This window comes from Berghia stephanieae, chromosome 15 (assembly GCF_034508935.2).
Source record: "Berghia stephanieae isolate SIO BIC M18660-M18661 chromosome 15, UCSD_Bste_1.3, whole genome shotgun sequence".
Classification (NCBI taxonomy): domain Eukaryota; kingdom Metazoa; phylum Mollusca; class Gastropoda; order Nudibranchia; family Aeolidiidae; genus Berghia; species Berghia stephanieae.
This window is the reverse complement of record NC_088374.1, coordinates 23939651-23962279: the sequence shown is the minus strand read 5'-3', so window position 1 is coordinate 23962279 and position 22629 is coordinate 23939651. Positions and strand designations below refer to the sequence as shown.

General features: G+C 37.4%; 1 protein-coding gene across 1 annotated transcript in view; it reads right to left on the bottom strand.

The window, feature by feature from the left end:
* The window catches only part of LOC144960266 (multidrug resistance-associated protein 1-like), a 68844-nt gene that overhangs the window by 7888 nt on the left and 38327 nt on the right, over nucleotides 1-22629 (bottom strand). The window contains 7 exon segments of the mRNA XM_078893309.1: nucleotides 488-687; nucleotides 8442-8589; nucleotides 9558-9720; nucleotides 11147-11378; nucleotides 13843-13949; nucleotides 15258-15407; nucleotides 17483-17678. Of these exon segments, the coding sequence (XP_078749435.1) occupies nucleotides 488-687; nucleotides 8442-8589; nucleotides 9558-9720; nucleotides 11147-11378; nucleotides 13843-13949; nucleotides 15258-15407; nucleotides 17483-17678 (1196 nt within the window).

Here is a 22629-nt window from a genome sequence, read left to right as displayed (position 1 = left end):
GTTGGGGGTCCCGATAGCTTAGTTGGTAGATTTTTCTTCTGAACCCCCTGTCCACCCAGCAGGGTTTGGTAGATCTGGCGGAATGTACTTTGCAATAGACTAGGGTCCTATCCAAAGGGCAGCAAGCTATCAACTCCGGCTACATGGGCCTAATGGCTCTGAAGGACTATTTTTTTAAATCATGTGGCGCAATATTCACTAAACTTGTTCAATGCACAAGGGGTCCCAAGCCAACAGTAACACTTAACGACTGTTAGGCGATAATACAATTTTTTTCGGACTACTACTACTACTATTTCTACTACTACTACTACTACTACTACTACTACTGCTACTACTACTACTACTACTACTACTACTACTACTACTACTACTACTACTACTGCTACTACTACTACTACTACTACTACTACTACTACTACTACTACTACTACTACTACTACTACTACTACTACTACTACTACTAAGATATAAATTTCCCACCCACCTGCTAGACGCCATGGCGGCATAGGCGAAAGCCTGATTCCTGTCAATCATTTGGTGTGAGACGTCCATAAACCTCTCCGTGGCTCCATATGCCCTGATGACAGCACCGCCTGTGATCGACTCGCCAAAGTGGGAGTAGATGGGAGATCGGGTCACCGATTCGATTCTCTTTAACTGGCGTGACGCTGAAATGTACAAGTTCTTGTGGAACACGAATGAGAAAAAGAACTTTACATTGGTGGCGTATCTTACATATATATATATATATATATTATAAAAACAAAAACCATGAAATAATAGTGTTCATCTTTTTGATAAAAGGGGCTATTTATAAATATTTCAAAGATAATTATGATTGTTTGACTTCTACAACGTTGTATCGAGCTTTAGCTCTCATCAGGAAGTGGAAGTGAAAATAGATTGTTGTTTTTTTTCGTTTTTTTCTAGATTCGTGTTTATGGAGGTTCGTAATTTACATAAAAGTTGTTTGTTTCTATGTCTGCATGAGGATGTTAGTTCGTTTCTTCTGTTTAGTGTTGCCATGTTCGGTTTTGTGATGTTGAAGAATTTTTCTTCTAAGCAGAGGTTGCAAATCCTAGAAGAGTGGGAGTACGAATGTGCTCTGGAGATGATTTTCCATGATATGCTGTGTTGTATGTTTTTAAGTGTAGTAGAATGTCGTTTGTGTATGTTTCTGAAGGAAGATTTATGCAGGTTGTAATTTGTTTTGAATGAACATTCGGTGAGGCCAATGTATGTTACTTGTTTTGGTGTGTCTGGTCGTGTAACTGTGGCTTGATAAATAACGTTTTGAGTCAGGCAATTGCCGTTTAGTGGGCATGTCGGTGGGTTCTGCATTTTTTCTCTAGGTTGTTGCTGGGTTGAGCTGGCTGTGATAGTTTTCGTTTATTGTTGGAGGAAATAATGTTTTGATGTTGGGCATGCAGGTGTATCCTATTTTTATGGTGTTTTAGTTCATGATTGGGTGTAGAACGTGACCGGGAGGGAAGGATTTTTGTAGTAGATTGAGGAATTTTTTACCGATAGAAGTTGTCACATTCTTATGTGTCGTTTCTTTGTCGTTTTTTTGTTGGGATGGTAATGGTCTCTTCCTCATATTTGTAGTTACATCCACATACATACATACATACATACATACATACATACATACATACATACATACATACATACATACATACATACATACATACATACATACATACATACATACATACATACATACATACATACATACATACATACATACATACATACATACATACATACATACATACATACATACATACATACATACATACATACATACATACATACATACATACTACATACATACATACATACATACATACATACATACATACATACATACATACATACATACATACATACATACATACATACATACATACATACATACATACATACATACATACATACATACATACATAATAATAATAATGCTGAAAACTTATATAGCGCTATAACTCCGAGACACCAGACTCTAAGCGCTTAAATTACAAATTACTTTGGCTGAAACATACTCATTCACACACACAAGCACACACACACACACACACACACACACACACACATACACACACACAACACAACACACAACACAAACCAAACCTATCTTGCTTCTCATACCATCTACTAAAATCGAAACAAATATGTTTTAAGCGAACGTTTAAAAATAGACAAAGATTCTTTTTCACGAATGCTCTGCGGTAAGGCGTTCCAAATAGAGGGTCCGAAATGAGAAAAGGATCTCATTCCAGCATTTTTCCGAATTCGAGGGACAACTAGTTTTGTGGAATCACTGGCCGAACGTAAGGGGCGGGGTTTTGAATATCTTTCAATTAGTTCTGAAAGGTAGGAAGGGGCAGTACCTTCAAGACAACGATACACTAAAACACAAGCTTTGAATTTAATTCTTTTCTCAACAGGCAGCCAATGCAGGTCATGAAGTAGAGGTCCGGCAGAGTCGCACCTACGCTTCATAAATACTAGTCTGGCAGCGCTGTTTTGGACAATCTGAAGACGTTTCAGATTGTATTGCGAAACGCCAAACAACAGAGCATTACAATAATCCAATTTCGATAGTACGAGGGACACAACCAGGTGCTTGGTCACATCCTCAGATATGAACCGTCTAATGGAAGCAATCTTTTTTAGTTGGAAAAAGAGAGATCTAACCAAATTATTAACCTGATGCTCCATCGACAGTCCAGAGTCTAAGAATGTGCCAAGGTTTTTCACTTTGTCAACAATTTGAATAGAGGCATCCCCAACTTCAAATCTGTTTCACTTTTCCACTTCCTGTTCCCACATACAGCACCTCCGTCTTATCATCATTCAGTTTCAGTCTGTTCTCATTCATCCATTTCTTAACACTTTGGATACAATTTTTACTATTGGCTGATACTTCTTGTAAATTTCTCATATTGGAAAACGCAGTACAATTGCGTATCATCAGCGTATTGATGGTAAGACAGACCAAAACTTCTGATGATTTTAGACAGAGGGCCAACGTACAAAACAAAAAGAACGGGTCCAAGGACTGAACCCTGGGGAACCCCACAATCAAGAAAGATTTCCTCCGATCTATATTCATCCACCGTAATAATCTGTTTACGATTAAACAAATATGACCTAAACCAATCAAGCGCTGCACCAGACACGCCATAAGTAATTTCAAGACGTTTGAGAAGAAGATTGTGATCAATAGTATCAAAAGCAGACGATAGGTCAAGCAAATTCAGCAAAGAACATGAACCATTGTCTATAACAGAGAGGAGATCATTAACAACCCTAACAAGTGCGGTTTCCGTCGAATGATGTTGCCTATAAGCAGACTGAAATTTTTCTTCAAGACAATTATTTTTAAGATGAGACAGTAATTGTTTCAAAACAAGCTTTTCTAAGATCTTAGAGAGAAAAGGAAGATTACATACATACATACATACATACATACATACATACATACATACATACATACATACATACATACATACATACATACATACATACATACATACATACATACATACATACATACATACATACATACATACATACATACATACATTACATACATACATATATACATACATACATACATACTCATACATACATACATACTATACAATACATACATACATACATACATACATACATACATACATACATACATACATACATACATACATACATACATACATACATACATACATATACATACATAATACATACATACATACATACATACATTACATACATACATACTCATACATACATACATACATTTCATACATACATACATACATACATACATACATACATACATACATACATACATACATACATACATACATACATACATACATACATACATACATACATACATACATACATACATACATACATACATACATACATACATACATACATACATACATACATACATACATACATACATACATCATACATACATACATACTACATACATCATCCATCCATCCATCCATCCATCCATCCATCCATCCATCCATCCATCCATCATCATCCATCCATCCATCCATCCATCATCCATCATCCTATCCATCCATCCTCACCATCCTCCTACTACCATACCTACCTATCTACCTACGTACGTACGTACGTACGTACGTACGTACGTACGTACATACATACATACATACATACGCTGGCTTCCGGCGACAACAGACGTGTTGTGAATGTTTACCTATTTTCTACACATATTTTTATTCATTTATCATTCAATCGTCGGAATTTAAGCCTAATTTTTATTCAAAATGGATGTGAAGTATATATTGTTCCTGATTTTTATATTTATTAGTATATTTATAAGCATAAATGGTGTTTTAGCCTGTGATTTTGCTGCCAAAATAAGCCTATCGATAACTTATACTCCAGAGACTCTCCGATCCCTCCAACCCGTGTCACCCCCACCACCCACTATTGACACATCGTTTATTAAAGTAAGAAAGAGGGGGAGAAAGGGAGGAATAAAAACAAAATTTAACAGACGGCCTTTTCGTCCATTTTTACCCTGTGTAGTGACAGGTAATGTAAGATCACTGAAAAATAAAATTGATGAACTGTTTTCACTGTGTCGTTTTAATAGTGACTATCGTCAAGCCTCCATAATAGCGTTAACAGAGACTTGGCTATCTCCTCACATACCATCATCATGTTTTAATATTGAACAATATTCACTATTTCGAGGAGATCGGACTAATGTAAATAAACGAACTGGGGGTGGGGTGTGCACATATATTAACAACAAATGGTGCCACCCCAATACCTGTCAGATAAAGAAAATGTATTGTGACGATAAAATTGAATTTATTACTGTTTCGTCACGACCATATTACCTACCCCGGGAATATACTCATGTCATCATCATCAACGTCTACATTCCACCATCATCAGACAACACCACAGCGAAAAATATTTTGAGGAAAGAAATACAGGACATTCAAATTAAGTCACCCGATGCCGTATTGATGGTCACTGGCGATTTTAACCAATGTAACGATTTTACTCTCCCGGGACTTCATCAATACGTGGACTGCGAGACAAGGGACAAAAAAACATTAGATTTATTCCTGTGTAATATTAAAAATAGTTATAAATGTTTACCCCGTGCCCCATTAGGTTTATCTGACCACTGCATGCTCTTGCTACTCCCCACCTACCGCCCTGTTTTTAAACGTGTAAAACCAGTAAAGAAAAGTGTACAGATCTGGAATGGAAGTGTGTGTGAAGATTTGCGTGGTTGTTTTGAATGCACTGACTGGAATGTTTTTATCGAATCATGTGATAGTGTGGATGAGCTGAATGACTGTGTGAGTGAGTATTTAAAATTCTGTGAACAGCTAGTGTCTTGTAAAAAAGAAATAAAATATTATCCTAACAACAAGCCTTGGATAACAAAAGATCTAAAACTTTTATTGAACCAAAAGAAAACTCTCTATACTAGTGGAAACAAAAAAGATCTGAAAACAAAACAAAAAGAGATAAAAAGGGTAATATCTAGTTGTAGAGATAAGTACAAAAATAAAATTGAAAAATGCTTTTCTTCTGGGGATATAAGGGACACGTGGCGGGGGCTTAAAACTGCTGTGAACTATAATCCAAAGCCCACGATTATATCAGAAGATATCGAAATTGAAACTTTAAATAAATTCTATTCACGTTTCGACACAGCAAACAAATTTGATATTGAAAATGAAAAACATAAATTAGACAGGGCTTTGGAAGATGAAATGACTATTGAGGTCAGTGAAGAGGAAACGAGATTCGTATTTTCGAAACTAAACGAGAGGAAGGCTGCTGGGCCGGATGGATTGAAAGGAAAACTATTAAAAGAATGTGCCCACCAGCTTTCCCCCATTTATACACATATTTTTAACTGGTCCCTCCAATGCGTTTCAATCCCTGAAATTTGGAAAACTTCAAAAATTATTCCTGTTCCAAAAAAAGAAAAACTTGAAACTATGAACGATCTCAGACCTGTTGCACTGACTTCAATAGTCATGAAATCTTTAGAAAAACTTGTTCTTGTTAAAATTAGGAATCAGTGTATGCCATTGAGTGATAGTCATCAATTTGCTTACAAACCAGGACGTGGCGTAGAGGATGCCATTTTGCTGTTTACAAACAACATCTACAGGCATCTAGATCACGCTAGGAGCTATTGCAGATTGCTTTTTGCAGATTTTTCTTCAGCGTTCAATACAATGCAACCTCAGTTGGTTGTTCAAAAATTGACTAGTCTGAATTTAAACAAGTATATAATTGCTTGGGTGCTCGAATTTCTTACGGAGAGAGCACAATATGTTCAATTAGGGCAAAACAAATCTTCCTGTATAACTACAAATACTGGTGCTCCTCAAGGTTGTGTATTGTCCCCTGTATTATTCACAATATACACGAATGACTGTAGAAGTCAAAACCTGAGTGTACCTTTAATAAAGTTTTCAGATGACACCGCTCTTCAAGGCCTCATAACAAATGGCAACGAAGTGGCTTATAGGCAAGAAATTGATAGATTTGTGTCTTGGTGTGATGCCCACCAGCTAGAGCTTAACATAAGCAAGACAAAGGAGCTAGTGATTGACTTTAGGAGAGTGAAGGAACCGATAGAACCGTTAAAATTAAAGGACCAATTCGTCCAGCGAGTTCCTCACTACAAATACCTTGGTGTAACGATTGATGACAGGCTCAAGTGGGATGAACACTTGAAAATAATTAGGCATAAGATGTGCAGACGTACATATTTTTTATCGAAACTCTCTCAGTTTAGAATAGATAAAACCCTCTGCACATTATTTTATAGAGCAGTAATCGAAAGTGTTTTGTCATTTTGTATAACAGCTTGGGGAGGCAATTGCTTAGCAGTGGAAAGGAACAAAATAAATTCAAATATTAAAAAATCCATTAAACGCTATATAAATGATGTTGACGATGTAGATCTTTTATACGAGAAATTTTGTATAAATAAAATAACTAAAATATTAAATGACCAGTATCATCCACTAAGACCATCAATTATTATGTCAGAAAGAAGTGGTCGCCCTTTCTCTATTTCAATGAAAACAGAGAGACACCGAAAATCTTTTCTGCCGTCCAGTATTAGGCTTTATAACAACAAGCAATAATCATTTTATATAATTATTTCTCATTTTTACTTTTTTTAAATATAAATATTAATTTATTAATTTATTTGTTTTGCAATCTTTTCAATTTTCAATTTATGGTGACAGTTTTAACTATTTTACAGTGTTGAAATTATTCATATTATAAAGCGCAGCTCTGGTTATAGAGCTGCTCCTTTTTTATATATATACATCCTATTTCCATTGTATTTTTATCTTATGTGTAAATTATAACACGTCTGTACAAAAAATTTCCTTTTTGGGATGCAATAAAGTATTATTATTATTATTATTATTATTATTATTATTATTATTATTATTATTATTATTATTATTATTATTATTATTATTATTATTATTATTATTATTATTATTATACATACATACATACATACATACATACATACATACATACATACATACATACATACATACATACATACATACATACATACATACATACATACACACATATATATATATATATATATATATATATATATATATATATATATATATATATATATTTCAAGTATAATTATGATTATGTAACTTCTACAGCATTGTTTCATGAGTTAGCTCTCATCAGGAAGTGGAAACGAAAGTAGATTGTATATATATATTATAAAAACAAAAACCATGAAATAATATTGCTCAACTTTTTGACAAAAGGAGCTATTTATAAAATATTCCAAGTATAATTATGTTTAATCTATTAGTGAAACAGCGTGAATTTAAATATTGAGTCAATTCATTTGGGGACTTTAGTCAGGGCTGAATTATGTATGTATATATATATATATATATATATATATATATATATATATATATATATATATATATATATATATATATCAAACAGGAGAACTACATCGCACTCACAGAGGGCCTCTTCAAAACTAGACACAATCAACACACCTCCACCTTCAAACACGACAGTAAAAGATCTTCAACTACGTTGAGATAACACATCTGGAAACTAAAGGACTCCAACACACAATACAACATTGGCGCCAGGTGACAGAACACAACAACATTCCTCCCAGACAATAGGATTTTTAAAGAACCTCCCTGAAGATTCCAACAAAATGCAACAACGTTGTCGGGGGGAATTTAACAGAACGAGGTGAGAATGAATAAATAATTCGCTCCAAGAAACTATATATATAATATATATATATATATATATATATATATATATATATATATATATATGTATGTATATATATATACAAAATCAAAACAACTTACTTGTATACATAAGTAACAGGCACAAAGTGGCACCATCAGTGCAAGGAAGAGAGGAGTGTTGATGCTGATGACGATCACGGTTGATGCAACAAGTGTCACAGTGTTGAATCCGTCTCGAATAATCATGGGGAGAGAGGTGTCCACCACCCGTGATAAAGAGGATAAATAAAAGGCTCTTGAAAATAGTTAGTACCGTTTTTTGTCAGTGAGTAACTGTAACAATAGGATTCAAGTCTGATATCACGTCCGCCTAGCAACGAGCAGCTTGGTTCTAAACAAAGAAAATCGGTACTTTTTATGATTCATGTTGGCTAGAAATTTTTTCAAATGTCATGTATAAAAGTCAAACCATGATAAGATTTATAATGCTTTTCTCCTCTGGATACACTTTTATGCTCGTTGGAGAAGAATTTCATCAAGCGTCCGCCATTTTTCCGATAGTTTAGAACCAGTTACTAAGTTACTAGGCGTCATTACGAGGAAAGTGACGTCACGACTGTTGAAGCCTAGTTGTGGATTCCAAATTGTTTGTGAAGATTAAACACGTCTAGAGAAGGAACATAATGACGTCACCTATCGCATCAAAACGGAAATAATATAACTAATCCATAAGCCCCATGGACCCGGCCGGAGTTTATCCCGGTTTCTATAGCGTGAAACGGACAATAGCAATTGCTTGCTACCCTTTGGATAGAACACTATACTATCACGAAGTATTAACCCAGCAGCAGATCTAACAGGCCCAGCTACCAAACCACTGCCGTGGAGGGTGAGAAAAGATATCTCGATTATACCTGGGATCGATCTCGTTCCCTTTGCCTGTGAAATGAGTGCTCTACCAAATGAGCTATTGAGACCCCCCCCCCACCAATACTAATAAGGGGAATGATAAAGATCTTTAAAAATATGTATGTATGTATGCCAGACGATACAGAATGAACCGTATTGGAAATAAGCATCCCCAAAAATTAGTCTATCTCCACTGGGGATCGAACCTTTGACTCCCTGGTGTGGTGGTGGTGGTGAAAATGGTTTTTATGATGATGTTGATGATGATCATAATGATGATGATGATGATGATGATGATGATGATGATGATAATGTCGTAAACCAACCTCAACATCTCTAGAAAATCTGTTCATTACTCTTCCAAGTGGCGTAGTGTCAAAGAAGGCCATCGGGGATCGAACCACAGATTTTAACATGGACAGATGAAGACACTCAGCTGCGTTGACCACTCGATTCCAATACAGAAGGATTTGGGTGATGATGATGAGGGCTGGAAACAAGATGCAATAAAACAATTATATGTTTCTGCGCAGGATCATTAGAGTACAACCAGTCAGCACGCGTATAAAGAAACAAAGATGGACACTGTTCGGACTTGTGCTCCGGCGAGATTAAAACCTCAATGGATGGTTACTTCAAACATGGAGCAAAATACAGAGGGCGTACACCAACTTCACATCCAACAAAATTAAATCAAAATCTCAAAAAATATCAAAAACATTTAGACCAGAAACAACAACGGAAGAATTGATTTCAACAACACAAGGAAACGAAACACACATGATGATAGTCTAAATCTAAGAACACTTGCACTAGACAGAGATTTATGGAGGCAATTTACCAACTGAATAATAGTAACAGACTGAAAAACTCGAAGTGACGCTTACATTCATGGCAAGCGTTGATAGATACTGCGCAGCCATATTCATCAATAGATATCATGAAAGCATATAAACGTGACAAATTATATATAACACCGGCCTACGAATCGGAAGGTCCTGGTTTGAGTCCCGCTCTGAACGGTGCATAGATAAGGGCTTGAAAAAAGGCTCTTTACTCACATTCTCTCGCCGCAATCTCAGGTTAAGTTATCCTAATAATCTGCCTATACACCCTGCTACTAAAATAGTTATGCCACCTTAAGATTCAATATGTAATCTATTCATTCTTAGTCCCCCGAAAAACTCCTTGAGCTTTTATATAGCGCAATATCCACTAAACGTGCTCAAAGTTCTTCACAAAGGGTCCCTGACCAACAGCAACACGAAACAAGTAGAACAAAACATGACACCGGTTAAGCGATATAACAATTTTTTTCGGATAAAGAAAACGCTGTTACCAGCCAGGTACTAATTTTACACCTGAGTACGGTGAGAGAATGTGAGTAAAGAGCCTTTTCCAAGGACTCAACAAATGCACCGAGCGAGGCTCGAACCCAGCATATAACAATTTTTTTCGGATAAAGATAACGCTGTTAACGGCCAGGTACTCATTTTACACCTGAGTACGGTGAGAGAATGTGAGTAAAGAACCTTTTCCAAGGACTCAACCATGCATTGAGCGAGGCTCGAACCCAGGACCTTCCGATCCGAAAGAGAGTGTCATACCACAAGACCACATAGCCACACAAGGGCTGGTTACATATACACTTCCAAGGATTTTGGAACCAGAACTGTAGAATATGTGACGTCGTGACTTTTATCCCCTATTACATATCATGCAAAACACCTAGATGTTAATACAAAAAAAACCCAGCTTTATAACGGAAACTTCTTTTAGTCTATCAACTATTTTCTAACAAAATGGAATGATGATGACGATGAGTATGATGATGATGATGAGGAGGAGGAGGAGGAGGAGGAGGAGGAGGAGGAGGAGGAAGAGGGAGCAGAGGAAGAGGAGGGGATGGATCATACTCTGAGCAACTCCAAATAGGCCAAATACAGTGAGAAAATAGTCATTCCTATTTTTAAACTCCGATGACCCTTTCAACGTGGCATTATTCAAAGTGCGGTCACTTGTCCATTCGGCCAGTTTGAAGTGTGTCATGGCGGAGAATGCTTGATACACACACATCAGGAGGAAGGAAATGATGAAGGGCATTGTACCGGCAGCCTCGATGTAAGAACCAAACACGGCGGATTTTACCTGTGTGAAAAATTGTATGTATTTGTGAGTTGTATTGTATATTAGAAAGGCACCTATAGATAGCATGCGCTTGGCTTAGGAGTTCACAACATCGCCATCCGGAAGTACAACTGGTCAACACACAAAACCATGACCGTTTACAGTCAGGCTAATACAGTTTAGTGAAATGTCAGGCAGCCCCAGAGACTAACGATAACATCGTCCTCCACTGTCGACACAAGTTGAACAAGTATGAAATTTGAGAAATGTTGATGGATACCTTTACCATACATCTGACCATAACTTCATGACAAATCCCCCGATTTACTTCAAATAAGGATTAAAATGCTCTGGGGAGGATATTCTTTGAGAAAATGAGACAAAAAAGAAATCCAAAATCTTCACCTTCCTACTGATTATGTCATGCACTGACACATATTATTTTATGAGGATGGATATGGAACAAGGCGAGTGTCCTATCACTAGGCCACATCGCCGCACGATGAATATGCTATACAATTAAGTTCTTATAACTATTCTAAAATCTTTCAGAGACATTAGGCCCAAAGAGCCGGAATTTATCCCGGTTTCTATAGCGTGAAATGGCAAAAGAAATTTCTTGCTATCCTTTGGATAATATGTTAGTTTATAGCAAAGTATTTTTCCGCCAGCTCTAACAGAGCCAGCTACCCAATCACTCCTGGGTGGTTGGGGGGGGGGGTTCAGATAAAAAGTCTCGACTCCAATCAGGATCTTTCTCGGTTCCATTGCGTGGGAAGCGAATGCTCTACCAACTGAGCTATCGGGACCCCCCTATATAAACTATTAAGTATGATAAGATATTCCCCTAATTTTGTGATGTACAAAGGAAATCTGAATGAGAAAATTGTTATCTGTATCGTAAAAAATTGTGACGACATTCCTATAGTTGGTAGGTGAGGGTAAAACATATTTCCACTTCTGACACTTAATTTTGTTTCTACCATTTATTCAGTTAATTGCAGTATTCTGGAAAAACACGGATTTAAATATTTGGCCAGAAAGCTTGTCTTTCAAATCTTTCAAACATCAATCGAATTAATTGACCTTCCGAGAGTTCATGCGCATGATAACTGGATGCCTCAAATCGACACCAACACCTAGTCTCCTAACTATAAGCGCAATCTCACCACCAGAACTCAGACGAGAAGAGAAGTAGTAAGCCTCGCAGTCCGAATGACGCTTGCTGAGAATTGTGTGATTCAGTCATGGTCGATGAGTTTAGCTGCTCTCTCTACCCATGTTCTTAATTGCTTCCACTGGTCACGGTCCTGAGCCAGAGTTCTGAGGCTGTCAAGATCTTGTTGTGACTTTGATACGGAGGGCACTGCAATATTTTTTAGTTCTTCAGGGAATAATTCGGCCTCAACTAAATCCAGAAATTTCTGATATGTAGAGAGATCATGGTTCAGACTATAAGAAGCAACCAAAAATTTAGTCCACAAGCTAAAATATCTCACCCTTATCATCCCTTTAAAAACCATCACAAATGAAGTCCCCAGAACATCACGACTCAAATCCAGAAAACTCTTTTACCATTCAGAACTCGAAAATTCTGATATTAGGAAAGCCTGGAGGGAATATTGGACAAATGCTAAGCCCAAGGGAGATGGGGTAATCAAAGACCCAATGGAATTTATACAGGCTCTAGGAATGGCAATCAAAACAGTGGGTCGCATCAGACCGACTACTGACAGGCCACAACAGGACTGCTGCAAACATGCATCGATGGGGTCTGAGGGAGTCAGACGACTGTCCCTACTGTCAGGGACTGCCAGAGACAGTAGACCACATAGTCCTACACTGTCCTGTGACGAGATTGGCATTGGGTATAAAGGCTGTCCTCAACTGCGATGACGAATTTAAAGACTGGCTGGAGACTTCCTGTGTGGGAATGTAGACATACGCTTCTACTTAATGAATCTCATCCAGGCAAAAACTCCAAAATCTGTGGATCCATTGAAGACCTCGCGAGGTCCCAGGTTTGAGAGTTTTTGTCATTTAAAACGATCGATATTTGAAGAAATAATTTTCTGGCCAAACACGTGTCCTTACAGAGAACGACAGTTAACTGGTAGGGAGTTGGTGTTGATTTCAGGCATCCAGCGGATATATGTGGTCTTGTGGTATGACGACACTCGCTTTTGGATCGGAAGGTCCTGGGTTCGAGCCTCACTCGGCGCATGGTTGAGTCCTTGGAGAAGGCTCTTTACTCACATTCTCTCACCGTACGCAGGTCAAAATGAGTACCTGGCCGTTAAAGTGTTGCCTCTATCCGAAAATAAATTATACTATCGCCTAATAGGCGTCATGTCCCGTCCTAAATATTAAATGTTGCTGTTGGCCAGTGACCCCTTGTACATCGCTTTGAGCACGTTTAGTGGATACTGCACTATATAAAAGCTCAATTTTTTAAAACATACTAAATAAATGATTCTCCTCTCACCTTTCCTTTCTCTATTTTCTCGTCAACAATGAGCTTCCCCCTCTTTGGTAACACAATCTCTTCGTTGTCTGTTTCGTGGTCACTGACAGCCATCCGGGAATGTAACACTGAAGACGTCGGGTTTAGAGGATCAGACGTCTTTGATTGGCGCCCACTATTCAAATTCAATAAAGAATGAGTAGATGAAAATAGGAGCTTTTGTACAGCGCAATATCCACTAAATGTGCTAAAAGCGCTTTACAAGGGATCCCTGGCCAACAGCAACATATAACATGTAGGACGAGACATGACGCCTGTCAGGCATATTACAATTTTTTGGGACAGAGACAACGCTGTTAACGGCCAGGTACTCATTTTACACCTGAGTGTGGTGAGAGAATGTGAGTAAAGAGCCTTCTCCAAGAACTCGACTATGCGCCGAGCGGCGCTCGAACCCAGGACCTTCCGATCCAAAAGCGAGTGTCATACCACTAGACCACATAGCCGCACGATGAAAATAGATGGCTCCTCCGTGACCTCTTTTTGCCGTGCCTGGCAAGTTATTAACATGGAGTTTTACTATCATCTTATAGTAGTTATTCAATCAACATAATATTACATTACATCACTGTGCGGCTATGTGGTCTAGTGGAATAACACTCGCTTCGGATCGGAAGGTCCTGGGTTCGAGCCTCGCGCTCGGCGCATAGTTGAGTCCTTGGAAAAGGCTCTTTACTCACATTCTCTCACCGTACTCAAGTGTAAAATGAGTACCTGGCCGGTATCAGCGTTGTCTTTGTCCAAAAAATTTCAATATCGCCTAACAAGGGTCATGACCCGTCCTACATGTTAAATGTTGCTGTTGACCAGGGACCCCTTGTAAAGCACTTTGAGCACATTTAGTGTATATTGCGCTATATAAAGCTCAATAAAAATTTTTTTTTACATATTACATTCTATTACTTTACATATTACATTACATTTCACCACATTAAGTCACATTATATTTCATCACTTTACATACCACATTATATTACATTACATATTACAATACATCACATTACATATTACATTACATTTCAAATAACATTACATCACATTACATATTACATTATATTACATTACATCGTACATTACATAAAATTACATATTACATTACATCACATTACATATTACATTAATATTGCATTACATCGTACATTACATCACATTACATATTACATTACATTTACAATTACATATTACATTACATCAATTACATTACACATTACATATTACATTATTTGTATTACATCATATACATACTTACATTACATTAAACATTACATATTACATTACATCACATTACATATTACTTATTGCATTCACGACATTACATACATTCACATCCATACGTATACATGCATACACATTACAGTACATCATCCTCTTAATACATCAATTTATGACTTGACTTGTCATTGTTTTATGCTTCTTTCTGGAGACGGATCTCTTGCCGGAGAGGATGTAGCCGTCACTGTCCGAACTTCTCCCTTCTGATGTTAGAGTTTCAACATCACTGAGTACTTTTGCGTACATGGCGCGGACTGAAACGAAACGGATAAGGAATGAGATTAGCGGAAGAGTAGCGTCCCTTGATTGGACGTCACCTTACAGAGAGAACGTCAATTTGGTTTTGAAGTGTCTCAAGCCCCTTTCACCGGAAGCGAGGACGAGAGACGCATGCGCACAACCAACATGACGTTCATTCTATTAACTTTTCCGCCGGTGACGTCACAGACTATGGGTGACGTCCAATCAAGGGACGCTACTCTTCCGCTAATCTAATTCCCTATTGTCACAATCATAATAAGTATGTCTCAATGATGATAAGTAAAAACATTGTCACCGGCAACACGTGGAATTCTCTGTTGTAATCTCAAACATACGGTTTAACTCTCTCTCTCCTTTCCGATCATTTTCAGTACTTTCCCAAAAATGGCAGGATTACCCAGAAGAAAAATGGATGTTTTAAACTCAAACAAGCTCTCTACAAAACAACGTTATATTTTTATTAATCAAACAAAGATCATTCTTCAAAGTTTGTGTTGTACAAAATAAATCTGAATAAGAAAAATGTATCATTGTGTCATAACGAGTGTGACGATTTTGCTGTAGGTGGTAAGGAGAGGGTTAAAATGGTTGTCCAGAAAGCTCGTCTTTCTAAGACCGATCTGTTAAAATGACCCTCAAGAAAAAAGTCTCTCAAACCTGGGACTTCCAAATGAAGTCTTCAATGGAGTGTGAGGTAGAGAGTATTTGACGAGATGAGGGTTGTTTTATTCGCTCGATAGCTGAAGGGCAACTTTTCTTGCCAAACTTTTAAAAACGTATAGGGAATGAGATTAGCGGAAGAGTAGCGTCCCTTGATTGGACGTCACCCATAGTCTGTGACGTCACCGGTGGAAATGTTATTAGAGAGAGAACGTCATGTTGGTTGTGCGCATGCGTCTTTCGTCCTCGCTTCCGCGGTGACGTCACAGACTGTGGGTGACGTCTAATCAAGGGACGCTACTCTTCCGCTAATCTCATTCTCTATTGATGGCGCGGACTGAATCTAAACAGATTGTCACAATGATGGTAAATTAATGCATTGTCACTGTTAGAGTTTATCTCCTTTCTGTCGCTCTCGTGGTCTGAACAGGGCAGGGAATTCTTCCTTATAATTGTAATAATAATAATGATAATAATAATAATAATAATAATAATAATAATAATAATAATAATAATATAATAATAATAATAATAATAATAATAATAATAATAGCAATAATAATCATAATAGCAATAAAAATAATAATAATAATAATAATAATAATAATAATGATAATAATAATAATAATATAATAATAATAATAATAATAATAATAATAATAATAATAATAATAATAATAATAATAATAATAATAATAATAATAATAGTAATAATAATAATAATAATAATCTCTTCCGCTAATCTCATTCTCTATTGATGGCGCGGACTGAATCTAAACAGATTGTCACAATGATGGTAAATTAATGCATTGTCACTGTTAGAGTTTATCTCCTTTCTGTCGCCCTCGTAGTCTGAACAGGGCAGGGAATTCTTCCTTATAATTGTAATAATAATAATGATAATAATAATAATAATAATAATAATAATAATAATAATAATAATAATAATAATAATAATAATAATAATAATAATAATAATAGCAATAATAATCATAATAGCAATAAAAATAATAATAATAATAATAATAATAATAATAATGATAATATAATAATAATAATAATAATAATAATAATAATAATAATAATAATAATAATAATAATAATAATAATAATAATAATAATAATAATAATAATAATAATAATAATAATAATAATAATAATAATTAATAGCAGTAATAATAATAATAATAATAATAATAATAATAATAATAATAATAATAATAATAATAATAATAATAATAATAATAATAATAATAATATACAAATACATATACATATACATATGTGTGTATGTGTGTGTGCATTTGTGTGTGTATGTGTGTATGTACTTGTGTCAGTTTCCTTAAAAGATAATAAAGAATACTTATATACTTCTTCACCAACACGCATAGCAAAAAAACAACCTCACTTTCTGGATCTGCATTGATGTAGCCGTCGTCATCTTCTATTCTCAGTAAGTAAGTTCTGATCAGCTGGGCAAAAGGTCCGTTGGTTCGCATCAAATCCTCGTAGGTTCCACTTTCTGTCACTGCCCCGTCTTCCATGACTAGAATGCTATCTACCATTGGCAGCCAGTGAACACCGTGCCTCACCAATACACGAGTCTGCAATATAAGGTACGAAGTGGACGTCACTCACCGTAGCCATCGTTAACATAATAATATAGCATGACACCGTAGCATTCGTTACATAATAATATAGCATGACACCGTAGCATTCGTTACATAATAATATAGCATGATACCGTAGCATTCGTTACATAATAATATAGCATGACACCGTAGCATTCGTTACATAATAATATAGCATGACACCGTAGCATTCGTTACATAATAATATAGCATGACACCGTAGCATTCGTTACATAATAATATAGCATGATACCGTAGCATTCGTTACATAATAATATAGCATGACACCGTAGCATTCGTTACATAATAATATAGCATGATACCGTAGCATTCGTTACATAATAATATAGCATGACACCGTAGCATTCGTTACATAATAATATAGCATGACACCGTAGCATTCGTTACATAATAATATGCATGACACCGTAGCATTCGTTACATAATAATATAGCATGATACCGTAGCATTCGTTACATAATAATATAGCATGATACCGTAGCATTCGTTACATAATAATATAGCATGACACCGTAGCATTCGTTACATAATAATAGCATGACACCGTAGCATTCGTTACATAATAATATAGCATGACACCGTAGCATTCGTTACATAATAATATAGCATGATACCGTAGCATTCGTTACATAATAATATAGCATGATACCGTAGCATTCGTTACATAATAATATAGCATGACACCGTAGCATTCGTTACATAATAATATAGCATGATACCGTAGCATTCGTTACATAATAATATAGCATGACACCGTAGCATTCGTTACATAATAATATAGCATGATACCGTAGCATTCGTTACATAATAATATAGCATGACACCGTAGCATTCGTTACATAATAATATAGCATGACACCGTAGCATTCGTTACATAATAATATAGCATGATACCGTAGCATTCGTTACATAATAATATAGCATGATACCGTAGCATTCGTTACATAATAATATAGCATGACACCGTAGCATTCGTTACATAATAATATAGCATGATACCGTAGCATTCGTTACATAATAATATAGCATGATACCGTAGCATTCGTTACATAATAATATAGCATGATACCGTAGCATTCGTTACATAATAATATAGCATGACACCGTAGCATTCGTTACATAATAATATAGCATGATACCGTAGCATTCGTTACATAATAATATAGCATGACACCGTAGCATTCGTTACATAATAATATAGCATGACACCGTAGCATTCGTTACATAATAATATAGCATGATACCGTAGCATTCGTTACATAATAATATAGCATGACACCGTAGCATTCGTTACATAATAATATAGCATGACACCGTAGCATTCGTTACATAATAATATAGCATGACACCGTAGCCATCGTTAACATATAGCCTGACACTAGAACCATAGCCATCGTTAACTTATAGCCTGACACTAGAACCATAGCCATCGTTAAATTATATAGCCTGACACTGACCAAAAAATGACGTCAAAATGCCAGTCTTTGGCCACAAAAGAAAAGAAATCGTGGGACCACTTGTTTCCATGAGCACCACTAACGACAACACACTAGGCGGTGCAAAAACCAAATAATGACGTCCAAATGCCAGTCTTTTTGGGTTTCAGTGTCAGGCTATAACTTAACGATGGCCACGAGAGAACAATCTGGGACAGGCTGTTTGACGTTAGTTTTTAGGTTTTGTAGCTATGTCTGACATCGTTTCATACAGAATTTTTCAAATCTTTATTTGAGGCTATGTGGTCTAGTGTGCGGCTATGTGGTCTAGTGTGCGGCTATGTCGTCTAGTGTGCGGCTATGTGGTCTAGTGTGCGGCTATGTGGTCTAGTGTGCGGCTATGTGGTCTAGTGTGCGGCTATGTCGTCTAGTGTGCGGCTATGTGGTCTAGTGGTATGACACTCGCTTTCGGATCGGAAGGTCCTGGGTTCGAGCCTCGCTCGGTGCATAGTTGAGTCCTTGGAGAAGGCTCTTTACTCACATTCTCTCACCGTACGCAGGTGTAAAATGAGTACCTGACCGTTAACAGCGTTGTCTCTGTCCCAAAAATTTGTAATATCGCCTGACAAGCGTCATGTCTACATGTTATGTGTTGCTGTTGGCCAGGGACCCCTTGTAAAGCGTTTTGAGCACGTTTAGTGGATATTGCCCTATATAAAAGCTCAAGTTTTTAATTAATTATGCCCAGTGTTCTTTTTCCAGGGCAGACTTGCATATGTCCCCCAAGAGGCGTGGATTCAAAATGCAACAGTTCGCGATAACATCCTGTTTGGGAAGCCCTACAACAAGAAAAGATACAACCGGGTCATTGAAGCATGCGCACTGGAGAGAGACTTGGAAGTTCTTCCGGCTGGTGACCTGACAGAGATTGGAGAGAAGGTTGAAAATATTTCATGTTAATTAATCTTGTAGTCTTTTTCAATATTGTCCTTCAGAGCGTGGCCTTCGTAAACCCTCTAGGACTGGCAGTTTGACGTCATTTTTTGGTTTGTGTAGCGTCTAGTGAGTTGTCGTTAGTAGAGCTCAAGGAAACAAGTTATTTCATTGGTTGAACTATTGAATACAACTCACGATTTGTTTTCTTTTGTGGCAAAAGTCTGGCATTTTGACGTCATTTTTTGGTTAGTGTCAGGCTATAACTTTACGATGGCTACGCTGACACTGACCAAAAAATGACGTCAAAAGACCAGTCAAAAGAAAAATCGTGAGTTGTCTTCAATAGTTCAACCAATGGGATCACTTGTTTCTATGAGCACTACTAACGACAATTCACTAGGCGGTGCCAAAAAAAAAGGATGTCAAAATGCCAGTCTTTTTGGGTCTCAGTGTCAGGCTATAACCTAACGATGGCTACGCTCAGTGTCAGGCTATAACCTAACGATGGCTACGCTCAGTGTCAGGCTATAACCAGACGATGGCTACGCTCAGTGTCAGGCTATAACCTAACGATGGCTACGCTCAGTGTCAGGCTATAACCAAACGATGGCTACGCTCAGTGTCAGGCTATAACCTAACGATGGCTAAGCTCAGTGTCAGGCTATAACATAACGATGGCTACGCTCAGTGTCAGGCTATAACCTAACGATGGCTAAGCTCAGTGTCAGGCTATAACATAACGATGGCTACGCTCAATGTCACGCTATAACCAGACGATGGCTAAGCTCAGTGTCAGGCTATAACCAGACGATGGCTACGCTCAGTGTCAGGCTATAACATAACGATGGCTACGCTCAGTGTCAGGCTATAACCTAACGATGGCTACGCTCAGTGTCACGCTATAACCAGACGATGGCTACGCTCAGTGTCAGGCTATAACATAACGATGGCTACGCTCAGTGTCAGGCTATAACCAAACGATGGCTACGCTCAGTGTCAGGCTATAACATAACGATGGCTACGCTCAATGTCACGCTATAACCAGACGATGGCTACGCTCAGTGTCACGCTATAACCAGACGATGGCTACGCTCAGTGTCAGGCTATAACCAGACGATGGCTAAGCTCAGTGTCAGGCTATAACATAACGATGGCTACGCTCAATGTCACGCTATAACCAGACGATGGCTACGCTCAGTGTCACGCTATAACCAGACGATGGCTACGCTCAGTGTCAGGCTATAACATAACGATGGCTACGCTCAGTGTCAGGCTATAACCTAACGATGGCTACGCTCAGTGTCAGGCTATAACCAAACGATGGCTAAGCTCAGTGTCAGGCTATAACCAAACGATGGCTACGCTCAGTGTCACGCTATAGCCTAACGATGGCTACGCTGCTCACCCAGCTCTTTGTTACTATTTTCATACAACCTGTTGTCTGATTAATTGGATTCAATAGTCGGATGTCACGTCGCCCAGCAACGGCAGCTATCGTGGTTCTAAACAAAGAAAATCTGTACTTTTTATTCTTCATGCTGGCTAGAACTTTTCATATGTCTTGTGATCAGAATGTGTAAAAGTCAAAACATGATCAGATTTATAATGGGTTTTTTCCCCTCTGAATACGCTTTAAGGAGTATTTCATAAGGCCGTCAGCCATTGTTCCGATAGTTTAGAGCCAGTTACTAAGTTACCATGCGTCATTACGAGGGAAGTGACGTTACGACTTTTGAAGCGTATTCTCACAAAATTCTATCAGTGAGACTGTAGATAGTATGCGCTTGTCCTAGAAGCTAACAACATTGCCAGCCGGAAGTATAACGGACCAACACACAAAACTATGTGTACCTTGAACGTTTATAATCTGGTAATACCGTTTTTTGAGAATTACTCATAAACGCGGATGGCAAAAACAATAACAAAGACGTCAACTTCATTCTATCTATAGAGAGTTCGAAGATGACGTGACTCAGGTCTTTGTTATTGTTTTTTGCCATCCGCGTTAATGAGTAATGCTCAGTGAACTGTATTAACCCGACTATAAACATTCATGGATACACATAGTTTTGTGTGTTGGTCCGATATACTTCCAGATGGCAATGTTATGAGCTTCTTAGCCAAGCGCATACTATCTATATAAGGAACAAAGTGGACGTCACTCAGCACTTTGTTTTTGTTTTTATGCAGCCTGTTGTCTGATTAATTCTCACTAATTTCTATCAATCAGACTATAAACGTGCCAGGTTACACACAATCTTGTGTGTTGGTTCATTTTATGTGCCTGGCGGATGTTTACTTACCACACGTTTTCCCGAAAGCGAGTGTCATATCACTCGCTTTCAGATCGGAAAGTCCTGAGTTCAAGCCTCGTTCGGCGCATAGTTGAGTCCTTGGAAAAAAAGCTCTTTACTCACATTCTCTTACCGTACCCAGGTGTAAAACAAGTACCTGGCCGTTAACAGCGTTGTCTCTGTCGGAAAAAAATTGTAATATCACCCTAACAGGCGTCATGTCCCATCCTCCATGTT